Consider the following 21092-nt stretch of genomic DNA (forward strand, 5'->3'; position numbering starts at 1 on the left):
GCGACTCAACAGGCAAGACGCTGCCTCACCCGTGGAACGCTGACCACCTCAAGTACTACTACAAGTAAACATATCTAGACCCTAAGGCAATACTTTGGTCTTGATTATTTACTTTAAGGTAGACGTAAGGTACCTAGACCCTAGACCACTTGTACCTTATGCCTTTCGGCATCTATTTCAATAAAATGCCCGACTCTGGCTCATTTTCATACTCACATTGTTATTTTTACCAACACATTTGTTATTTTCATGCATATCAAGCTAAGTCTCATCATAAATAAAAAAAACAGCCTTGCTCCAGGCAAGGACAGGTTCATACATAACCAAAATAAACCACCTTGCTCCATGCAAGGCAAAATGTTTCAACAAATTAACTAAAGTACAAAATAACTATCATACATGACGAAGGCAACGCCTTCAGGACTCGGTCGACGGTGCATCCTCAGTAGCCGGCTCCGCCTCAGGTGTCGGGGTGCTAGCATCAGCAGGAGGGGTCTGGGCAGGAGGCTCGCCGCTGGTGTCAAAGTTAATATCCAGTGAGGGGTTGAACCTCACCAACCTGTCTTCCCAGCGAAGCTGCTCATCAACCAGCCGATCCATGATATAACTCTTCAGCTCCTCTGAGGATCGGTAGGACTCGATCGCCTCGGCTCGGGCAGCAGCCACCTCCTCGGCCTTCGACCTCTTCAGCTCCTCCACCTCCTTGGTCCGAGCCGCCACCTCCTTGGCCAGGGCCGCCTTTTGCGCCAGCAAGGCGTTCTTCTCTCGGATGGCCTCCTCTGCCTCCGCCACTTTGCTCTTGGCCTGCTGATCTCGCCTCTTCAGCCTCTGGATCTCCTTGTCAGCCTTGGCCATGCTGACGTACATCTCGCCAAAGGCCTGCCAAAACAAAATCATGTTAGTCAGTTGATACAAAAATAATCCAACACAAATACATTCGGAAAGGGCCTAAACACTTACATAGGCAGAGGTGAGGATCGTCTTTTGGGCCCGGTCCACGAAGGATGAAGCTGGAGTCTTTGCCAGGGCCTCGGGGTCGCTCTTCACGCCTTCCAAGAAGACGTTCACCAAGGGCACCTCCTGTCGGTGCATCGCCAGGTTGACCTCCTTCTTCTGCTGCCGAAGCCTGCCGAAGTCAACCTTCTCTACCCCCTCGGCGAATACATCCTCCATGCCGAAGGGTAGCTTCGGCGGGGCCTGCAGATCAAAGGGCGGAAGTCTCGGCCCCGAGCCCATCACATGCTGGTGCGCCTCCTCTATGGCTTTCCTCTTGCCCAGCACATCCGCAACCCGACCCTCATCATCATCCCTGGGTCGTTTTTCGGCACTCTTTTCAGCTTTCTTGGCCCGCGACTCCCTCAGCCGCTTCTGCATCTCGGCCTCATCAATGTCCACGGCCACCTTCGTGCTTCCCCTTATGATGCCAGCCACTGCCAAAACAAACAAAGCAATTATATTAGTCAAACTCACAAAGGTTCAGCACACAAATAAAAAGATAACCCAGGTACTTACTTCCTTGCAGCAGTCCGGACTCAAACAAGTTCTTCTGCGTGACCAAGTTCCCGCACTCACGCTCAGTCTCGGATAGCTGCGCCCTCACCCACTCGACCTCGTCTTCTTGCTCCTTGGAGATAGGGCCCCACTTCACAGAACCTGCATCAAGAGTTAGAAACTACTTAGCCATTTACACCTGCACAAACAAAGTACACAACCAACAATAGGAGCCAAGACTACAATCAAGCAATGGACAATCTTAAGGGATGGGGCCAAGGACCTATAGACTGGAAATGGGTAGGAATGTGCTGGACAACTCTCTTCCCTGGAGGACACTCCCAGTCCCCATAAGCCATGCACCACCTGTTCCTCCAGGACTTTTGCGTTGTGGGCTTGTGTCCAATGAAATAGCCCCTCTCCTTCGCCTTTCGGCAATTGGCCTGTACCCAGCCAAAATTTCCCTGTTGCTTCGAGATTGAGTACAGGTACATGAACTGCTCAAATGTTGGCTCCCCTAGCCTAGCCAACCACCAAGCAATGTACACTCCATGCAGAAGAATCCAGAAGTTGGGATTATATTGCCCCGGTGCATACCCCAACTTGGCCAACATCATCTGAACCCACGGATGAAACGGTAGTCTGAAGCCGTGCCGATACATATCTGTGAAAATCATCACGGAGCCATCCGAGGGATATCTGACTACATCGGCCTCAGTCGGTAATCTCAAGCCCACATAGGCTGGCACCTCAAAATCTTTCCGCAGCTGGGCCAATTTCGCTTCTGTAAGCGTATTCCGCCTCGGCAACGGAACACCGACCCGGATGTCTAAACCTTCTGAAACCGAAGCCGCGGCTATACCCACAGACCCTGATGGTGATGCCTGGTTGCTCGAACCCTCTTGCATTTGCGGCAAGGCTAGAACCCGGTTGCTATGGCCTCTAGCTCTATATAATTCCTCTGCATCTCCCTATATGCAGCTGCCCCAGAATCTTCGGATGGCTCAACCCTCTCAACCCCAGACAATATCATCCTACTCTCTATTGTGCCTTCTACCAGACCCTCTGTATCTGAACTCTCCTCTTCAGAACATACATACTGGCTGGGCTCTTCACTCTCAGTATCATCCCCGCCGAAGGCAGGGGGGTCGAGACTCTCTCTATCAGAACTCTCAGACATCTACAAGTATGCAAGAAACAAAAAAAAGAAACTAATGCACATGCGGAGAGGATCAAACCACAACAACAGAAATTTGACAAATCTTCATGCCAGGCAAGAATTCTACATGTTCATACATATTCAAAGTGTTCATCATGTTCATGCTCATGTTCATCATGTTCTTCCTAACCTTCAACATGTTCATACAAAACAAGACATTTCAATTCAAAAATTCTAGCGAAATAGGGTCTAACCTTGTTTGTAGCACCACAAATGATTCGCCGGAAATCACCTCAGCCACAAGCACCACCACAATCTTCTCACCGCAACTGAAGCCAAGTATGATGCCTTCACCACCCAAGTTCCTTTTTATAGCCAACTAAGGGTACCACGCCTCGATTCACGAGCAAACCCTAGCACCCTTTCATCTTCCCTCCTAAATCCCTTGTACCTACACACCATTTGAAATTCAACTTTCAAAATACACAAACAGAAAAATTTAATTATTGGGACAATTTAGGGGACTTGCCGAACGGCAAGGCCCGTGCAAACACAAAATGAAAGCCCCCAAAATTTCAAGTTTGCTAGCCTACTTCATGAACCCAAAATTGTTCAAAGCCAAGGCCCAAATTTTATCAAGACACCCAAATCCATTCTACAACACATATCATGTATGGGCTTGCCGAACGGCAAGGCCCGGGCACAACAAATTAGGGGCTCACCCCACGGATAAGGCCACTTGCCGAAGACAACAAATATAGCCTTGCCGAACGGCAAAAAAACCCACGAAAACACACTGAAGGAACTCGAAAAAACTCACCTTGAGTTGCCTTGCCAAAGCTGCCGAAGTAAAATGCCCAGCACCCTTCGAAACAATTGCAGTGCTCAACCACCCTTGCCGAACGGCAAGGGTCTTCAAACTCAAAATCGGGTGCCTTGCTCAGCTGCCACGAACCCCAGCTGCCTTGCCGAAGCTCAGCCACCCCAATTTGCTCTTCGAATCTGCGCAGCACCACAACCCCCTCGAACAACACCTCAGCAGCACCTGCCGCTCGGCAAGACACACCTGCCGCGCCACCCCGCCGAAGCAACTCCCTAGCTGCCGCAGCACAACCCAAAGCCCAACACCGTGCCCCCAAGGACCTGCCGAACGGCAAGTTCCACAGCTCCCAAGTTGTTTCCTCTCCTTAATTCCAATATCCACCAAAACTGCCGAATGAAGCCTTGCCGAACGGCAAGAGGCAACCTCCAACTTTTATACCCCTCTCAAAACCCTAGCCTTTTTCCATGCCGAAGCCCATCTCAAGCCCTTCCTACTTGCCGAAGGCCCAAACACGAAAGCCTCCAACCTCTCTGAAAATGGCCCGGCCATTCAACAAAAAAAAACAACTAGAATGGAGCTAGGCCCTTGCGGAACGGCAAGGGCCAAGGATGTTTTGTGGATAAGCCTAAAATTTTCGAGACCTAGCTCCCAAGCTCAAAAAAAAAAAACAAAAAAAACAAAAAAAAACAAAAAAAAAAAAAAAAAAAAAAAAAAAAAAAAAAAAAAAAAAAAAAAAAAAAAAAAAAAAAAAAAAAAAAAAAAAAAAAAAAATTTTGGAGCTGGACCCTTGCCGAACGGCAAGGGCCATGAAAGATTTTGTTTGTAGTCTTAAACTCCCAAAATGGCCCGGCCATTTTTCCAAAAAAAAAAAAAAAAAAAAAAATTGGAGCTGGACCCTTGCCGAACGGCAAGGGCCATGGAAACATTCTTGTGGAGTCTTCAATTCCCAAATGGCCCGGCCATTCAATTCCCTTGAAGGCCTAACTTCCGAGCTCAAAACAAAAATAGCTAAACCCTTGCCGAACGGCAAGGGCCATGAACAAATCATGGAAGAATTCGTTCCTCTCCAACATTTCAACGGACCCGGCTCCTTTGAAAGCCTGGCTCCCCTACGGACCCCAGCTCCCATCTTGTCTGCAACATGCCCAGATACCTAGGTACCCAGCTACCATATGTTGACGCAACTCCTAGTTTGCCAACTTGGGGGACTAGGGAATGCCCTGTGGCTCCCAATGAAGCTGGAATGCTCGGTTACAACTACAAAACTCACAAGTTCCCAACCCAGAAGTTACTTCTCGACCGCGAACTTGGGGGACTACTGTTTACACCATAATGAACCGAGCAGTCCCAGCCACAAAGCAACTAGCACCAAGGCAACCATGCCTTCTCCCATGCCGAAGGAAGACACACTTCCGAGGTGCCAGACACCTGCCGAAGCTCTCAAATGCCAAACCTAATCTTCAAGACACGTGTCGCCACCACAACGGCTTGCACAAAGTCCCACATTGGAACTTTGTGCAAAGCTCCCACTTTCACTTCCCTATAAATAGGGAACAATACACAGGTAAAACAGAGGGACCATTCCCCTACTTTCACTGTTACTCTGCCAGAATTACTACCTGTAACTGACTTAGGCATCGGAGAGCCTTCGGCCGGCACCACACCGGTGTCCGAAGCTTAACGGTTGCTTCCCCTCTTTTCACCTTCTGCAGGTCTTATCAATCCATTTCACCCAAGGGCTTCAGCCTTCTTCCCTGCCGAAGACCTAGTACCTCTAATCACTAAGTTGGACTCAAATAGTGGCCGAGCCATTTTGAGCATCAACAACTATGTCCAGCATCATGGTGTTTGTTAAAACACTTTTCCCAACAGTCCGATAATGCGCACCCGCTTCGATACAACTGCTCTTGGCATATCTTTTCTTGTGCATAAGCTTGAGGCACGTTTTGGTTGTTCAAAGCAACTGCAAAATTATGAAATTTAAATAAGTCAGCAGTTTTTTTGTTTTTTGTTTTCATCATGAAATAAAGCAATGTTCAATTTAATTTAAAGAAAAAACTTTTGATGAGAGGTAGACTAGAGAGTGAGAGTTCGTTGAACTCTTGTGATGGATGTGAATTAAGGTAAACCACTAGAGCTATAAGTCGCCACATATTCCACTTTAATATAAAGAGGTAAAATTTGTACAGTGCAGTTTGAATCGCGACTAGAAAATAGTATTTAGTTACACAGCAATATAGCCCAAAAGAAAACAAAAAAAGAAAAAAAAAAGAGCACTTAAAAAATGATAGAGAATAAGCCCACAAACCTGAGAAAACAAGAGCAAGGAGGATGAAACGGAAGAGAGAAAAGCTAGCCATCTCTAGCACTGTGTGTAACAAATGTGTACGTATATTTCTACTTTGTGGAATGTTGGGGAACAAGACTCTGTGGAGAAGAAGGTATATATAGGGAGGGTGGGGATGAGCTCTAACGTTATATTTTCCAATAATAAAAACAAATTCATCTCACCTTATTGTAGGATTAAACAAATACATTTTGTTATAACTATTTCAAAACGGAGTCTCTCTCGAAACGGAGGGTAATTAATGTAATCAGATTAATAGAAGAAACCGAAGCTGGAAAACCTGGCCATCTTTAGCTAATATCTATATTTTAAAATAATTTTTATATGTTATTAGACTTATTGAAATGGAAGTTTTAAATGTTTTATAAACAGTTCGCCACAAAAGCCATTGCGCTAGACATTCAAATAGGACAATCTGATTTTTTGATAAAAGACAATAGAAATTTATTAGATCAACAGGAGAAACGAATATAAATGACAAAGATTGTGAAGGGAGTCATCCTATTAGCAATACGACCAGCTTAGCTAGTCGGTTTGGCCGGATTAATACCCAGTCCTGAGGAAAATGTAGTAAACATGAATTTGGGCGGGACACAATCACACTTGAAAATAATTACCTTTCGTAAATTTCTTGTATGGGGTATGTAATTGTTTGGTTTCATTCAACACCAAAACTAGCAAACTCATCCAAGACATTCATTCATATAACACCAAAACTTAATTATGATATAAGAGTATAACATATAGAGCATGGATGTACTTAGACGGTAGGACCAGTTTGACTAATAATATAGAGTTGATGGATCATTTGAACGAATAATTTAATTGAGGGACCAAAATGAAAATAGAGTTTAAGTTTGAGGACCATTTGAGTAAATAGCCCATATGAAATAATTAATAAAAATGGAACGTTTTAAAACAAAATTTCCTCCCTCTTTACATATACTTTAATGATCAAATAGAATTTTGTTTTTGTTTTTGAAACCGCCTAAACTAAATGATCAAATATATTGGCATTTTCTTATCGGTTATCATCATTTACTATACCTTATTTCATCTCCCACATCAATATATCTTTAAATATCATATGAGTTTCAAAATAATTTTTATATGTAATTAGACTTATTGAAGTTTTCAATGTTTTATAAAAAGATTGCCACAAAAGCCTTTGCGGACATTCAAATAGGACATTCTGATTTTTTGATAAAAGACAACATAAATTTATTAGATCAAATGGAGAAACGAGTACAAAGGACAAAGATTGTGAAGGGAGTCATCCCATTAGCAATACGACCAGTTTAGTCGGTTCGGCCGGATTAATGCCTACCTATTGTTTGGTTTCATTCAACACCAAAACTAGCAAACTCATCCAAGACATTCATTCATATAACACCAAAACTTAGATATTAGAGAATAACATATAGAGCTTGCATGTACTCAGTTGAGCAGCCTCTCTGTAAAAAAAAAAAAGGACTCACTCTAAAAACTAAACATTGCTATATATAAAGATCGATTTTGGCCAATTGCTTTTTATTTGATAATAATATTCAAATTATTCCATCGGGCATAATATCGAGCAATTTATTTGCTCTTTTTCATGTGAAGACGATTATACGTTGAACAAATCACTAACAGTTGAACATGCAATAACAAGCATAATCAGTTTGAGCAACATTGGCAATGCATTTATATCCAGGATCATGGTGTTTCTCCCAGCACTTCTTCCCGCAGTCTGATAAAGTACACCCGCTTGCATACAGCTGCTCATCACATCTCTTTTGTGCATAAGCTTGAAGCACGTTTTGGTTGTTCAAGGCAACTGCAAAATCATCAAATTTATAAGTGAACAATCTTTTTTTTCTTTCCCGCAGAGTATATCTAAAGCAATTCTATTCAATTTACAAGGCATCATAGGACAGAATGACTATGTTTTTTTGGTGTGTTTTCAATCTTCCTCTTCCTGGGTGCCGAACAATGAGGTATATAATAAAGTGTTATATGCAAAGGCAATTAAAAGATAGTTTGCATGCTTTTTATGACTCAAGCCACACTTAAGCAGCAAAAATTTGATGGGTTAAGTATGAAGGACTTGCTGCCAATGGGGCCTAGTTTAGTGAAAAATAGCATTGATTTGTAGATGTGTGGTCTCAGGTTCGAATCTCCATGGCACCTTGACAGTGTGTGTAGGTGTGTGAGAAAACCCCCCCTCCCCCTTGATGAGAGGTGAAAAGTGAGAGTTTGTGATGGATGCGAATAAGGATAAGTGGTGTACCACTAAAGTTTTAATTAAGTTGCTACATGTTCCACTTAAAACAAAGAGGTAAAATCTGTTGCATTGTGAATGAAGAAGAAGTAATGTTATAACCCAAAAGAAAAAATAAATAAAAATAAAAATGGAAAGCACTTAAAATACTGACAAAGGATCAGCCAACAAACCTGAGAAAACAAGAACTAGAAGGAAGAAACCGAAGAACGAAAACCTAGACATCTCTAGCAACTAGCAACTATGTGTGTAAGTGTAACAAATGTGTATATTTCTGCTTTGTGGAATGTTGGGGAAGAAGAGTCCGTGGAGAAGAAATATATAGGGAGGGTAGGGATAAGCGGGTAACAAAACAAGGAAAGCTTTTAAACATGTTTTCCTTTTTTTATTTATTTTAAATGTAGTCAGATTTTGCTATGTTTATATAGCAGTTATATTACATTTTACCTTAACGTTATGTTTGCTAATAAAAACAAATTCATCTTACCTTGTTCTCAATTTTCTTTTCCATCTTCAATTTATAAAGAGCAAATCGAAAACAAAAAAAATTTACCAAACGAGTAATTCAAATATAATACTATTTCAAATATTTCCTTACAGTAGGTGATGTAGCCTATGTTCACATGAGTTAACCTACTAAATTAAGGAGATTTATTTTCTAAGTTAATTAGGTGATTTACTTCATTGTTTCATATAGTTGACACACACTTCTATAATTAGGAGATATTCTCCTAATTAATTATTGTATCTATTTCCTTGTAAAGCACCCTTGTAAACTGCTATATATATCATCTAATAGAGAAGAAAACAATTAACCTAAAGTATTCAAACGATATTCAGATTTTAGGATGGTTTCAGAGCAATCAATCATATGTTGTCTCTAAGCCCACAAATCATACCATCAAATTCAAACACAAACCAAAATCAAATTCCTCAAATCCAAATCCTAAACTCTCAAATCAAATCCTCTTATCAAACTCCCTCAACACATATCTTTATCTTACCCTCAAATTGTTCCGCTGCAATAGGCGACGTCTTGCTTCCGCGCAACGATGGATCTTCTACCCCCACTGCTCAAATCGTTACAATTCAAAGTGACAACTCCTCGCTCTTTGTTGGCCTCACCCTGACTGAGACCAATTATGCCTTATGGTCTCAAGTCATGGAAATGCGCATGGCTGCTCGCGAAAAATTGGGTTACCTAATTGGTGACACTCCAAAGCCTCTTGGGCTCTCGTCCACCTACAACAAATAGTGTACCGTCAAGAGGTAGTTATTCGACTCCACGTCCCCCGACTTGATGAGTCTTTTCATTCGGTTAAGTACCGCCAAATAAATCTAGGCCGTTGTCAAGAATACCTACTATGATCGTGGCGATGAAACTTATCTTTTTTATCACAACAAATGGGGATTCACTATTAAACAAAACGGTGCACCTATTCATAAATACTACAGCCAACTGCAGGACTTCTTTTCAAGAAATTGACCATCATAGTCCCATCTACAGGCATTGCACTGCCTACGTGACTGACCATCAGACAGAACTGGATCGTCTTCGTGTTCACCTTTTTTCTTGCCGATCTTGACCCTGAGTTTGATCAAGTCCAGGGGGAAATCCTACGCAAAGATCCTCAATTAGACCTTGATGAAACCTTTGCTTTTGTTAGTCGTGAAGCTCAACAGAGAATGACCATGATTGGTGCTCAAGAAGATTCTATCATGGTAACTCAACGTCAAAGGGGGCCCCAAAATTCTATTGGTGGCTCTTCTCAGAATAAGGCATCAAGATATCGTCCGGAGAATAAGTGCACCCACTGTGGAGGAGACAAACATACCCATGCTAGCTGTTACGAATTGATTGGGTACCCTGACTGGTGGGACCATTCCAAAGCTCACCACAAGAATAGGAGCAAATCACTCAACATATCTTTCGAATCAGATCTTGTAAGTCCTATGGTTTCGGCTACATTGGTTCCCACATCTGCCTCTATAGCCACAATAGGTACCAAAGGTCATGTTTTAAATACTTCATCCAAGAAAAACACATGGATCATTGACTTAGGAGCAACTGACCATATCACATTTGATCATGGACAAATTGCCTCTCACACACCATCTCCTCAATCGGTGGTGTCTAATGCTAATGGTACTCCCTCCCTTGTGATTGGAGGGGTTCTTTTTCTCTCCCTGACTCCCTCAATTAGGATTATGTGTTCATTATTTTATCCCTGCACCATAATCTATTGTATGTTGCCCAAATTACTAACGAAGCAAATTAGATCCCCGAGCAAAGAAGTGTGTTTTCATTGGCTATGCTCCTCATCAAAAAGGTTACCGATGTTATCACCCTTCAAGTCAAAAGGTATATACTTCCATAGATGTCGTGTTCCGGGAACACGATATATACTTTTCCGCAGCATAAGAGGAGAATCTGGAGTCAAATACTCCACGCTGCCAAAATCGAGAGGAGGAAATTGAACTATTTTATGAGATTTTGTCCACTCCAGCTCCTCCAGCTCTAGTACCGTACCAATCACCTGCTGAGAAAGTCATTCAGGTAACATCTCCCCCCTGAAACTGATAGAACTGAAACATTGGCAGCCCTTTCCAAAAGAATATGCAAAAGAGCCACCCGCCACCTTCACCCTATCCCAAAACGAAAAAAAGGCCAAAATTGGTTATTACCATTGCACTGCCAGAGAGCATGCATAGTAGACTCCCCTTCCGTACCGCACCTGGAGGAAAGCGGGGAAGGAATCACTTTCCTTGTAAATAAGTTAACTGCAATCGGAATGATATCAGACGCAGTACGCCACAAAAATAACTTTATTTTATTCGGAATTTCCAACCTCCACAATCTCTTCCAAAACGCCATATGAGCTCCTATATCTGATGAACTCCTTTCCCCTTGATCACATAAATTGCTCTACCACAAGGCAATTCGATAACCCCGGTTTCACGGAATACTCACCATTCTTTTCAAAAATCAAAACTATCTATCACTTCTCTGAACTAGTGAAGAAAGTGGTATACTCAAAATGGCCTCCTTATCCTCCTCACAAAAAACCTTATCAATTAAAGATATATCCCAGCCATAGTAGGCATTATCAAATTCGAGACTGTTGCATGTTGAGGAAGCCCATTGTTGAGGAAAGGCTTGAAAGTAAAAGGTTTAGGGATCCATTGATCTCGAAACACCCTAATAGATTGCCCATCACTAACTCTCCACACCCTAATAGATTGCCCTAATTAACGGAATTGCATACGAAGTACTGCAACTAAAAGCTTGCCGATTGGCGCTTCTGGCTAATCAAAACTTATGGATTGTAGGTTCCACATTTCACTTCAGGCAGATGCGAGAAACCTTTTAGCACATTTGTAACATGGTGTTGTAGTCTTTTAATCACCACCATCATCGCTCAATGAATAAACAACAGATGGCCTCGGAGAATGAGAAACCTTTTGGAAGTAGGATTTTTCGTTTACGTTTGATTAGGGTTGAATATGGTAATATGGTGTACTTATTAAAATTACATTTGTTTCACAACTCAAAATTTTATTTATGGTCATTATATATTAGGATAAATTACTAATTCAATAAATAATTTGGTATTATGGTGTACTCAGTTAATTTTAGGTTTAACAGCACCCTAAAAAAAAGTTAGTTTGAATTTCTTTTAAATAACTAGTTGTGTAGTACACATTTAGAATGAATTTGAAATTACTACATGCAGGAAGTCATTTGGAACCCATTTGTTTTCTTCTCTTCCTTTGTTATTCAAATCTTGACATACATAGATTGTGGTAATCTAAACAGACAATTATTTAATCTTATAATGTCATATCAATTTCTAGATTTGGAATCACTCTATCGAAATGAATCCCTAGTTTTCCCCAATTGAATTGACAGAAATAACTCTTACTTACCGTAGAAGACAAAAGGAGACTCGAACTTGAGTGCAAAAGGGTGAACTCACTCTCTTAGTCAACAGACCTAACTCATGTTAGCTATTTTACTCCTGGGATGGAAGGGCGAAGTTCCCCACTGGCTTGGAGACCATGTGTTGGTCAACAAGTCAGCTTTCTTTGGTGTGCGAACGTGCCACTGCTAGCAATGTAAATCCTAGCGGACTTCTTTTTAGAGTGGATAACTTGCGCCCCAAGTTACTGACTTCTAAAACAAATGACTGTGAATTTGAGTGAGGAATATCTCCCAAGTAAGCTCTTTTCTTGCCTCAGACTGGTGAGGACTTTCATAATTTATCTCAGTATCAAATGGCTGTTCTGGCCAGAAATATTTGATAGAAGTTGGACTGTTTTAGGCAGAACTGCCTTTTACAAAACAATAAATAGGTATATCGACGTTAGGAAGGTCAAAAGATGGCCGGAACTCCGTTTCTGTTTGGATGGAAGGTTCTACTTTGGCGCTGGACTGGACGCGCCTGGGCCGGTCCGTACTTGCTTCGTGACTTCAGATGCTAGGCTGACCTATAAATCGATACCAAAGTTCAATTTTGGCAGAGCTTTATGTTTACTTCACGCTTCGTGAGGCCTTTGAATGGGCAGAACTGCAGCTTCTTCAGTTTGAAGGGGACAGAAGTGGCTATTCTCGAGGGTTTGATGGGCTAGAGATTGCACTACGAGCGTTGTTCTGCTTGAGCAGGACTCTTCATGGGTTCGCTGAGGTCTCCACGTTTGTGAAAACTCAAACTCTGCTTGTTTTGGCTTTTGCTGAACCAAATTTGTAACGAGAAATCTCGTTTTAGAAGACTTATTTTCTAAGTCTGAACTTTGGAATTCTGATCTAAAGCTGGTTTCTCTTGGAATCCAAGTGAGCTTTTGGTTGTTTTCTTCTTGTTGTTTTTTTTTTGATTGATTGATGAATTGAGTGTGTTTTTCTTTCTTGCCTACTTCTGTTTTTATAAGAGACCTTCTTAGGGAGGTGGTTTTAATTTTAATAATGGGCGGCAAAAAGATCTCCTAAAATGTAAAGTAGAAAGGATTTTTATCAATCATGGCAGATAGGCTCTCAGTAGTCACCTCCTAAAGCAATCCCTTCCCTGGTTTCCTGGGTGGCAGCTTTCTATTTCAATGCCATCGTTTGTGTGGGCTGATTTTATGGCGGTTTGGTTTTTCTTTTGTATTTTCTGAACAACTCCCTGTTTCTTGCTTTTGAAAGCGTGACCCGTGAATTCCTTGGAAGATGGTGTATTGCTTTGGAGCAAAATCTCTGAATACAGATGGGCTTTTGATCTTCTGTTGGCAGTGTTTCAGAGACGCCTCTTCTCATATAAAAACTTTAGTTGGAACTGCTGACTTTCCAAAGCTGAGGTAGCCACGTGGGTGTGTTTTTAATCTCTTGGGTTTGAGCCCAATCAAAAATTGTGGGTTGATCCTTGAAGCCTTAATGACAGCTTCCATGTTTGGTCTTTCTTGAGCTGGGCAAGTAACTTCACCATGGGCCTGTTTTTGAACTTTTTTGGCGTGCTAAATTTAGGCCCAAACAAGAAGCAATAACAAGCATAGTCAGTGCCAGCAACATTGGCAATGCATTCATGTCCAGCATCATGGTGTTTATTCCAGCACTTTTCCCCGCAGTCTGTTAATGTACAGCCGATTGGATACAGCTGTTCTTCGCATCTCTTCTGTAAATAAGCTTGACGCACGTTTTGGTGATTCAAAGCAACTGCAAAATCATCATGAATTTTATAAATAAAGTCTAGAAACCTCCAGCATACTAAAAGAAAAAAAAAATGAAAAACACCAAAAACAATATGATGACAAAGGATATAAGTCAACAACAATACCTGAGAAAACAACAAGGAGGAGGAAGAAATGGAAGCTGGAAAACCTGGCCATCTTTAGCATTATGTGTTTGCTAATATCTGTATTTTACTTTGTGGAATGTTGAACACGAGAGTCTATGGACGAGGATATATAGGGAGGGTGGGTAATCACAAAACAAGGAAAGTTTTTAAACATGTTTACCTTTTTTCTCTTTCTTTCTCTTTTTCTAATGTATTCAAATTTTGCTCTGTTTACATAGTAGTTATATTACATTTTGCTCTGTAATGTTATGTTTGCTAATGAAAACAAATTCATCTTGTTGAGCGAGTTAAATTAACGAGTCAAGGAGATTTATTTCCTAAGTTAATTACGTAATTTATTTCATTTTCAATATAGTTGACAATCCTTGTATAATTAGGAGATATTCTCTAATTATACAAGGATGATACTGTAAACAAGGAGAAAAGTAAGGAGAGGTAGTAGAAAATACATTGTTTATGCATAATAATAACATCCAGATATCCGCATAGGAGAATTTTTGTATTACATATATAGTCCCCTTCAGTTGAAAGATCCCTTAAATAGTGTTATCTGAGGAATGGGGCCCTAGATGTCTACTCAGAGTGTGGAAAAGTATTATTACAACACTAAAACTAGCAAACTCATCCAAGACATTCATTCATATAACACAAAAACTTAATTATGATATAAGAGAATAACATATAGAGCATGCATGTACTTACACGGTAGGACCAGTTTGCCTAATAATATAGAGTTGATGGATCATTTGAACGAATAATTTAATTGAGGGACCAAAATGAAAATATAGTTTAAGTTTGAGGACCATTTGAGTAAATAGCCCATATGAAATAATTAATAAAAATGGAACGTTTTAAAACAAAATTTCCTCCCTCTTTGCATATACTTTAATGATCAAATAGAATTTTGTTTTTGTTTTTGAAACCGCCTAAACTAAATGATCAAATATATTGGCATTTTCTTATCGGTTATCATCATTTACTATACCTTATTTCATCTCCCACATCAATATATCTTTAAATATCATATGAGTTTCAAAATAATTTTTATATGTAATTAGACTTATTGAAGTTTTAAATGTTTTATAAAAAGATTGCCACAAAAGCCTTTGCGGACATTCAAATAGGACATTCTGATTTTTTGATAAAAGACAACATAAATTTATTAGATCAAATGGAGAAACGAGTACAAAGGACAAAGATTGTGAAGGGAGTCATCCCATTAGCAATACGACCAGTTTAGTCGGTTCGGCCGGATTAATGCCTACCTATTGTTTGGTTTCATTCAACACCAAAACTAGCAAACTCATCCAAGACATTCATTCATATAACACCAAAACTTAGATATTAGAGAATAACATATAGAGCTTGCATGTACTCAGTTGAGCAGCCTCTCTGTAAAAAAAAAAAAGGACTCACTCTAAAAACTAAACATTGCTATATATAAAGATCGATTTTGGCCAATTGCTTTTTATTTGATAATAATATTCAAATTATTCCATCGGGCATAATATCGAGCAATTTATTTGCTCTTTTTCATGTGAAGACGATTATACGTTGAACAAATCACTAACAGTTGAACATGCAATAACAAGCATAATCAGTTTGAGCAACATTGGCAATGCATTTATATCCAGGATCATGGTGTTTCTCCCAGCACTTCTTCCCGCAGTCTGATAAAGTACACCCGCTTGCATACAGCTGCTCATCACATCTCTTTTGTGCATAAGCTTGAAGCACGTTTTGGTTGTTCAAGGCAACTGCAAAATCATCAAATTTATAAGTGAACAATCTTTTTTTTCTTCCCGCAGAGTATATCTAAAGCAATTCTATTCAATTTACAAGGCATCATAGAACAGAATGACTATATGTTTTTTTGGTGTGTTTTCAATCTTCCTCTTCCTGGGTGCCGAACAATGAGGTATATAATAAAGTGTTATATGCAAAGGCAATTAAAAGATAGTTTGCATGCTTTTTATGACTCAAGCCACGCTTAAGCGGCAAAAATTTGATGGGTTAAGTATGAAGGACTTGCTGCCAATGGGGCCTAGTTTAGTGAAAAATAGCATTGATTTGTAGATGTGTGGTCTCAGGTTCGAATCTCCATGGCACCTTGACAGTGTGTGTAGGTGTGTGAGAAAACCCCCTCCCCCTTGATGAGAGGTGAAAAGTGAGAGTTTGTGATGGATGCGAATAAGGATAAGTGGTGTACCACTAAAGTTTTAATTAAGTTGCTACATGTTCCACTTAAAACAAAGAGGTAAAATCTGTTGCATTGTGAATGAAGAAGAAGTAATGTTATAACCCAAAAGAAAAAATAAATAAAAATAAAAATGGAAAGCACTTAAAATACTGACAAAGGATCAGCCAACAAACCTGAGAAAACAAGAACTAGAAGGAAGAAACCGAAGAACGAAAACCTAGACATCTCTAGCAACTATGTGTGTAAGTGTAACAAATGTGTATATTTCTGCTTTGTGGAATGTTGGGGAAGAAGAGTCCGTGGAGAAGAAATATATAGGGAGGGTAGGGATAAGCGGGTAACAAAACAAGGAAAGCTTTTAAACATGTTTTCCTTTTTTTATTTATTTTAAATGTAGTCAGATTTTGCTATGTTTATATAGTAGTTATATTGCATTTCACCTTAACGTTATGTTTGCTAATAAAAACAAATTCATCTTACCTTGTTCTCAATTTTCTTTTCCATCTTCAATTTATAAAGAGCAAATCGAAAACAAAAAAAATTTACCAAACGAGTAATTCAAATATAATACTATTTCAAATATTTCCTTACAGTAGGTGATGTAGCCTATGTTCACATGAGTTAACCTACTAAATTAAGGAGATTTATTTTCTAAGTTAATTAGGTGATTTACTTCATTGTTTCATATAGTTGACACACACTTGTATAATTAGGAGATATTCTCCTAATTAATTATTGTATCTATTTCCTTGTAAAGCACCCTTGTAAACTGCTATATATACCATCTAATAGAGAAGAAAACAATTAACCTAAAGTATTCAAACGATATTCAGATTTTAGCATGGTTTCAGAGCAATCAATCATATGTTGTCTCTAAGCCCACAAATCATACCATCAAATTCAAACACAAACCAAAATCAAATTCCTCAAATCCAAATCCTAAACTCTCAAATCAAATCCTCTTATCAAACTCCCTCAACACATATCTTTATCTTACCCTCAAATTGTTCCGCTGCAATAGGCGACGTCTTGCTTCCGCGCAACGATGGATCTTCTACCTCCACTGCTCAAATCGTTACAATTCAAAGTGACAACTCCTCGCTCTCTGTCGGCCTCACCCTGACTGAGACCAATTATGCCTTATGGTCTCAAGTCATGGAGATGCGCATTGCTGCTCGCGAAAAATTGGGTTACCTAACTGGTGACACTCCAAAGCCTCTTGAGCTCTCGTCCACCTACAACAAATAGTGTACCGTCAAGAGGTAGTTATTCGACTCCACGTCCCCCGACTTGATGAGTCTTTTCATTCGGTTAAGTACCGCCAAAGAAATCTGGGCCGTTGTCAAGAATACCTACTATGATCGTGGCGATGAAACTTATCTTTTTTATCACAACAAATGGGGATTCACTATTAAACAAAACGGTGCACCCGTTCATAAATACTACAGCCAACTGCAGGGCATCTTTTCAAGAAATTGACCATCGGAGTCCCATCTACAGGCATTGCGCTGCCGACGTGACTGACCGTCAGACAGAACTGGATCGTCTTCGTGTTCACCTTTTTTCTTGCCGATCTTGACCCTGAGTTTGATCAAGTCCAGGGGGAAATCCTACGCAAAGATCCTCAATTAGACCTTGATCAAACCTTTGCTTTTGTTAGTCGTGAAGCTCAACAGAGAATGACCATGATTGGTGCTGAAGAAGATTCTATCATGGTAACTCAACGTCAAAGGGGGCCCTAAAATTCTATTGGTGGCTCTTCTCAGAATAAGGCATCAAGATATCGTCCGGAGAATAAGTGCACCCACTGTGGAGGAGACAAACATACCCATGCTAGCTGTTACAAATTGATTGGGTACCCTGATTGGTGGGACCATTCCAAAGCTCACCACAAGAATAGGAGCAAATCACTCAACATATCTTTCGAATCAGATCTTGTAAGTCGTATGGTTTCGGCTACATTGGTTCCAACATCTGCCTCTATAGCCACAATAGGTACCAAAGGTCATGTTTTAAATACTTCATCCAAGAAAAACACATGGATCATTGACTTAGGAGCAACTGACCATATCACATTTGATCATGGACAAATTGCCTCTCACACACCATCTCCTCAATCGGTGGTGTCTAATGCTAAAGGTACTCCCTCCTTTGTGATTGAAGGGGTTCTCTTTCTTTCCCTAACTCCCTCAATTTGGATTATGTGTTGATTATTCTATCTCTACACCATAATCTATTGTCTGTTGCCCAAATTACTATGGCTTTAGATTGCACTATAACCTTTTGAACAACACATTGTATTTTTCAGGACATTCTTAGTAGCAAGGCGATTGGTTGTGGTACTATGAGGGGGGAACTTTACTACATGGACTTGGTGCCTGACAGTGGAGCCAAAGTTGGTCAACCTTTCAAGATTGGGGGAGCTAGTGTTGAGAAACAAACTGACGAAGTATGGTTATGGCATAGGCGTCTTGGACATGCTACATTTAGATATTTATAGACGTTATTTCCATTCTTATTCACCAATTTATATATTTCAAGTTTTAAGTGTGAAATTTGTGAACTGGCCAAGAGCCATTCCCTTTCCCTGAAGTTCAAATAAAAGTTTGGTTTGGTTTTCTCTTGTTCATTCTAATGTTTGAAGATCTGATAAATTGTCACCCTGCCAAGAGCTCGATGATTTGTCACATTTATAGATGATTGCACACGCATGACTTGGGTTTCCCAAACACCACTTCAAACATTTCACCACCATTTCCAAATACCTCCCACCCCCAAACTTGTACTAGGGTTTTTCGGCTATGTCGTATTTGTACATTTACATGATCACCAATGCAGCAAATTAGATCCCCGAGCAAAAAAGTGTGTTTTCATTGGCTATGATCCTCATCAGAAATGCTACCGATGTTATCACTCTCCTAGTCAGAAAGTATATACTTCCATGGATGTCGTGTTTCGGGAACACGACATATATTTTTTAGCAGCACATGAGAAGAATCTAGAATCAAACACTCCACGATACCAAAATCAGGATGAGGGAATTGAACTGTTTTACGAGATTTTGCTCGCTCCACCGCCTTCTGCTCTAGTACCACACCAATCGCCTGATGAGGAAGTCATTCAGGTAACATCTCCCTCTAAAATTGATAGCACTAAAACATAGACTGCCCGTCAATAACTCTCCACACCAGACCTTGATCAATGATTGTCTACCCCAAACTATAGCTCGCCAAACTAAGGAAGGGCAATTCCTCACCTCTGCGCATAAGAAATCCCCCGTAGGGAAATATCTTGCATTCATAATACGGTCGGCTAAAGAGTTGGGATTCTCCAAGAGACTCCATGCTTGCTTCGCCACCATAACTTTATTAAAAGTTTCAAAATTTTGAATCCAAGCCCACGACAGTCATAATTTAAAGGGGTCTTTAGTTTTAACCCATAAAAAACTTAACTAATTTAGAAGAAAGATAATTAATTTTGCTTAATTAATATAAAACCAAAGCCACCTAATTTTACCAAAAGGACATCCAACAACCCTAAAATTACTACATGTGCCATTGTGCTTTACTGTCAAATACATGCTCTTTAGTTTTAACCCATAAAAAACTTAACTAATTTGGAAGAAAGATAATTAATTTTGCTTAATTAATATAAAACCAAAGCCACCTAATTTTACCAAAAGGACATCCAACAACCCTATAATAAACAGAAACTGCAATGCAGTTTCTGCAACAAAATCTGCTCAAAATCTGAAAACAAGCATTGAATGGCAGTCGAAAACGAATATCCACTCATTAAACAATTGTATAATTTTCATTAACTTCAAAAAAGAATCACAATATCCAATTAGAAGCTGTGTAGCCAATTACAAGCAACTAAAACTGCAATACAGTTTTTGCAAAAAGTGCAACGCAGAAACTGACTATACATTCGCTAAACCATATCTAAAATAAAAAATTGTCAAATGAGAAGGAGTGTTCATATAATAGCCTTGCAAGTCTTCCTATTGTGCCCAGCAACACTGCACCGACTGCATTTCAATGGCCTTTTAAATTCACCAAAAACTTTGATCCTCTTTGTTGGTGGTCTTCCGGCTGGCCTCTTTGTAATTGGTGGAAGCACAACTCCAGCTGCAATCGAATTATGAGTATGAAATCGAATTATGAAACAAGAAACTGCACTGCAGTTTATAGTCAAAAACTGAAATAACAGAAACAACATTGCACTTTATGTGATAACATACCCTTAAATTTGAATAGAAACCAAAAGAAAACCATGTTCAAAGTACTAAAACTTAGATAAAAACACATTTAACTCCATGAGCAGTTGTAACATTGCCTTTATGAAACCAGAAACTGCAATGCAGTTTCTGCCAACACTCCAACAAACAGATGCAGTTTATAACAGAGGAGGCAAAACAAATCGAATAGAAACCAAAAGGAAACCACGTTAAAAGTACTAAAACTAATATCAAAACACATTTAACTCCATCAGCAGTTGTTACATTGCCTTTATGAAACCTGCAGTTTCTGCCAACACTCCAACAAACAGATGCAGTTTATAACAGTGGAGGCAAAACAAATAGAATAGAAACCAAAAGGAAACCACGTTAAAAGTACTAAAACTAATATCAACACATTTAACTCCATGAGCAGTTGTAACATTGCCTTTATGAAACCAGAAACTGCAATGCAGTTTCTGCCAACACTCCAACAAACAGATGCAGTTTATAACAGAGGAGGCAAAAAAAATCGAGCCACAAAACTGAGCCACAAGATCGCGCCACAAAATCGAGCCACAAAACAGATGCAGTTTATGCAGTTTGTCAATGCAGTTTATAGCATTGACAAATTAGGGATTCACCTTCTGATTTGCTTTGTTTCTTCTTGCAATCATTTCATGGCTTGAAATTCCAAGTACTTTGTAATATGAGAGAGATGGTGTGGCGTGGAGTGGAGAGGATCAGAGAGAGCACACATTT

General features: G+C 39.9%; 1 protein-coding gene and 1 long non-coding RNA gene across 2 annotated transcripts; both read right to left on the reverse strand.

Moving 5' to 3' along the window:
- Positions 1-417: 417 nt before the first annotated feature.
- LOC117635586 lies at positions 418-1314 on the reverse strand. Its single transcript, XM_034369895.1, has 2 exons — positions 961-1314; positions 418-879 (listed from the first exon to the last, which is right to left on the reverse strand). Exons 1-2 carry the CDS (start codon positions 1234-1236, stop codon positions 418-420), a joined length of 738 nt encoding a protein of 245 aa, XP_034225786.1. The 5' UTR covers positions 1237-1314.
- An 18583-nt stretch (positions 1315-19897) lies between these two features.
- Positions 19898-21092, reverse strand: LOC117635865. Its single transcript, XR_004586963.1, has 2 exons — positions 20975-21092; positions 19898-20241 (listed from the first exon to the last, which is right to left on the reverse strand). It is a non-coding gene; the product is annotated as an uncharacterized LOC117635865 (long non-coding RNA).

The sequence above is a fragment of the Prunus dulcis genome, chromosome 7, assembly GCF_902201215.1.
Source record: "Prunus dulcis chromosome 7, ALMONDv2, whole genome shotgun sequence".
Classification (NCBI taxonomy): domain Eukaryota; kingdom Viridiplantae; phylum Streptophyta; class Magnoliopsida; order Rosales; family Rosaceae; genus Prunus; species Prunus dulcis.